We start from the raw sequence: 4144 nt of genomic DNA, 5'->3' as shown, positions 1-4144 counted from the left end.
GAGGGGGAGGGGGAGAGGGAGGGAGAGGGAGGGGGGGACACCAACACAGAGAGCGGGCAGAAAAGTCCCAGCGTCAGCAAGTTGTATTGATTAAAAACTAACCTTCCAGTCTTCTCCTCTATCACTACACACACACACTCCCTCTCTCTCACACAGACACAGACACAGACTCACACACACAGCAGTAGAATTACAACGAGTCAGGAGCAGGAGAGGACTCTGGGGGGGGGGCATGCACACAGACAGAACTCTACTCTTGACTGTTTATTTAAACTTACACCTTAGACTTTTCAAAACACTTTTTCTAAATTGTCCTTACATTTTAAATGTGTATGTGAGGGTGTGTGGGTGTGTGTGTGTGTGTGTGTGTATGTATGTGAGGGAGTGCACGGTGAGAAGATGAGGAAAAAGTGGAAAAGTGTGACATGATCAGAGGAGGGGAGTAAAGTAAAAAGTGTTTTTAAAAAGCTGTGTGTGTGACTGTGTGTGTGTGTGTGTGAGAGGGGGTGCGTTGGTCATGGTGGTCACGTTCTGGGCCGTCTGGTTGTCGTAGCAACCAGACATGATGTAACGTGAGGATGAAGTTGAACTTTGTGGGGCAGCGAGGAAGATGAGGGACAGATTGGTGAAACGATTGGTGATCGATTGGAGAAAGACGACCTCCTGTAGGAGGAGGAGAACCTCCTGTAGGAGGGGGGAAGAACCACTTGTAGGAGGGGGGAAGAACCACTTGTAGGAGGAGGAGAACCCTGTCTTCCACTCGGGGCCAGCTGTGGATCAGGAGCGATCTGAAGTTTGGGGCCCCCTACAGGCTCCAGGAGGCAGTCTAGAGTTTAATTTAAAGAACTCTTCAGAACTTCTGATCCAGTTCTCTGTTCTTTTCATTTATCCAGATTGTACTTTAATCTGTTAAAGTGGTTCTCCATATGTTCTGAAGGTCTTTCAGAGTTCTTCTTTGGACTCTGGCTGCTTTTGATCACAGCTGAAAGACATGCTGAGGGTTCAGGGTTCCTAAAGGTTCTGTGGGATGGTTGGTTCTGATCCTGAGGTGTTCTAATGTTAACCCCCCCTCTTTGCTTGTCTCCACAGTGGTACCTGGGATAGGGACTCCTGAGGCGTGGCTACCCACCTTTGACACCCGCTGTGACAGAAAACCCCGACCCTTTCGTCCCTGGACCCCCCCCCACCCTTACCGCCAGACTCTGCAGCATCAGCATGGCTACAGCGGATCAAACGCACCCCCTCTGTGAACTATACGTCCAAGACTTCCTGTATGGGTCATATGGATCCATGGTGCCAGACATTGAGCCCTCCCCCCCCACTCTGTACCCCCAAAAATCTAGAACGGGCCGATACTTCTGAGGGGGGGAGGGACTGAGCCATCAGTCTCTGGAAACGCCTTCAGACTGAATAAACTTTGGAGAAACTGCAGATGCATTCTCCCATCATTCTTTGCAACGTAGACTTGCACTAATTTAAAGACCCGCTCCCAGGGTCAACCCCCCTCCCCCTCCCTCCGCCCCCCAGCCCTGCTCCTGCAGACTGGGTCCGGACAGGATGCACCGGCGTTACCCGGCTCAGAAACCACCAGCTAAAACCCCCAAACACCTGAGCCTGAACGCACCTCCTGGGATGGATTCCGCCCCTTTTTTGACTCCACACCTCCTGGGATGAACTCCGCCCTTCTTGACCCCGCCTCCAGGTTGTAGCGAGGTCAGGGAGGGAGGAGCCAACATGGCTCGCTCCGAGGACACGGACCTGTGCTTAATTGGAGGAGCTACTGGGAGATGCCCCGCCTGGTTTGGGGTTGGGGGGGTGGGGGTACAGATCGATGCGGGTGGGGTTTGTGTTGCACCAGACTCTGGTGGATCCAGGCTTGTTTCTGTGGAGGCTTTAGCTTCATGGCTCATTGATTTTTTCTCTTTTAGCCCTCATTTCAGCCGAGTCCCCTCCTTTTCCTCGCCCCTCCATCCACCTGTCCGGGTGTAGCGTATGAAGGTGGGGGTGGGGGTGTGCTCAGAGCGAACGAGACAGTCAGGAGAGAAATGCTTCTCGAAAACTTTACCAGTGAAATCATGAGGAAAGTGCAATTTAGTTGGCTAGCTGTTGATAATGACGTGTTTGTAAGATATCAGAGTCGTTGAATCTGAATCTATATTTTTCTTCCGAGTCCACTCAGACCTCCGGGACTCTAAAATACGGAGGTAAGAAAAGTCAAAGCCGCGGCTTTGGGCTGTTTCCACTTTTATTGTTTCTTAGTTGTTGTTCGTTCATCGTGTAAAAGTGTTAGTTTGATATGAAAATCCCTTTAAGAAAAATCATTTAAACAATCAGTTTTTAAAACATTTTCTGCTTTTTAGTTTTAGTTTTATAAGGAAGAAAAACGCTAAGCGGTTAACTTATTTTACTGAGCACTTCGTTTAAAATCAGGCAAAAATTCATGAATTGAAGCTTGAAACAGTTTGGATAGATAATCCGCCCGGTAACGGGCCATCCTGTGATTGGCTGCGTCTCCTAGAGGCCCTCGTCCAATCACAAGCACTTCTTCCAGCAGTTGGCCAATGGGCCGTGAGTGTGTAATCAGGGGGTGTGGTTTAGTGATGAAGGAGCGGAGCAAAGGGAAGTTTTTACATTTATTCAACCTGAGTTTGTTTTTTCTTTCTTATTCTATAAATATATAAATAAATATATATGTTCAAACATACACTTCCATCAGTGTCAAAGAAAAGTGAATTCAAACAAAAATAACAAAAAAAATCTGCATGTTTTAGTGTTAGTGACAGTTTTTTTCATAGATGATGTAGTTAGTGAAATGAAGACACTATATTGTAAAAAAAAAAAACCCGACATCAGGCGCTCGGCAGCAGCCATCCGTCCGTTTGGCCTTTTCTAGCAACCATCTTTCATAACCAACCAGCTGTCTTCGTCCTTCCGTCCTTCTTCAGCATGACTTCTCAGACGTTCTTCATTTTCTAACAGGTTGCATGAAATCAATCGTTCCTCGTCGATGTGCCTTGAGCTATTGTCCGGTCCTAAGAGCCTGCATTAGACCCGGAGCGAAGAGACGGCTTTCAGTTGATCCCTTTGTTTGTGTTTAGATTGTTTTCTCCGTATCTGAGAACATATAGGTTGACTGAAGCAACAAGTTGAACAGGACAGCCGTGGAGAACATGCTGGTGTTTCTCAGTGTTTCATCATCTCAGGCGAACAAAGCTTGACTTTCTGTTCCCCGGTCTGAGAGCTGAAACCAGGTCCTCAGTCCTGCTGCCAACACACGGAAACATTTAGTCACATGAGCACCGAGGCTGGAGGAGATGCCTCAGTACGTTTCCATCCAGGCGTGAAGCTGATTGAACCAGTGGTCAGAAGCTGTGGGCAACGCTCGTTAACAAACCAGTGACTTCAGTAAAATACGAGATCCTTCTTTCAGGCGGAAAGACCAGATAAAGATCAGTTAACAAAAGGTCACTTAAAAAAACATCACTTCCTTCTTCTTCAATTGGCCCCGCCCCTTTCTGGTGGAAAACAAAAAACCCTGGTTTCTGTTTCACCCAGTGGAAATTTTAAGTAATACTTATTTATATTTTATTTGTTAGTTTTACTGAAATGGTAAATGGCTTGCACTTATATAGCGCTTTATCTAGTCCAAGGACCCCAAAGCGCTTTACACTACAATCATTCACCCATTCATCCACACATTCACACACTGATGGCGGTAAGCTACATTGTAGCCACAGCTGCCCTGGGGCGGACTGACAGAAAAGAGGCTGCCATCACACCGGTGCCACCGAGCCCTCTGACCACCACCAGCAGGCAAGGCAGGTGAAGTGTCTTGCCCAAGGACACAACGGCTGAGACAGCCGGAGCGGGAGTTCGAACCAGCAACCCTCCGATCACAAGACAAACCCCCCCTACCTCCTCACTGCCGCCACTGAAGTAGGACTTTGAGTCGTTAAACTGTTTAAACTCTTCTGCTCGTACTGGTTACCCCCCAGGGACTCCAGGTAGTGTGGTGTATAAAATTAACTTCATTCGAACCAAAAGATCAAAATGAAACAGATTGATGTGAAGAGTGAGAGAGACGCGCTGCCGGTTCGAGCCCAGGTTATGTCAGGAAGGACATTCGGCGTAAAACAACGTTTCC

At 47.9% G+C, this 4144-nt stretch overlaps 1 protein-coding gene across 1 annotated transcript in view; it reads left to right on the top strand.

Moving 5' to 3' along the window:
* Positions 1-3561, top strand: part of nfia (nuclear factor I/A) — a gene marked incomplete in the record, with an annotated part of 47934 nt that extends 44373 nt beyond the window's left edge. The window contains 1 exon segment of the mRNA XM_025009638.2: positions 1090-3561. Coding sequence (XP_024865406.1) covers positions 1090-1104 — 15 coding nt within the window.
* Between the last annotated feature and the right edge of the window lie 583 nt (positions 3562-4144).

Source organism: Kryptolebias marmoratus, linkage group LG18 (assembly GCF_001649575.2).
Source record: "Kryptolebias marmoratus isolate JLee-2015 linkage group LG18, ASM164957v2, whole genome shotgun sequence".
NCBI lineage: Eukaryota > Metazoa > Chordata > Actinopteri > Cyprinodontiformes > Rivulidae > Kryptolebias > Kryptolebias marmoratus.
Note: the sequence above shows the minus strand (reverse complement) of the source record. Positions and strands in the feature narration are given on the sequence as shown.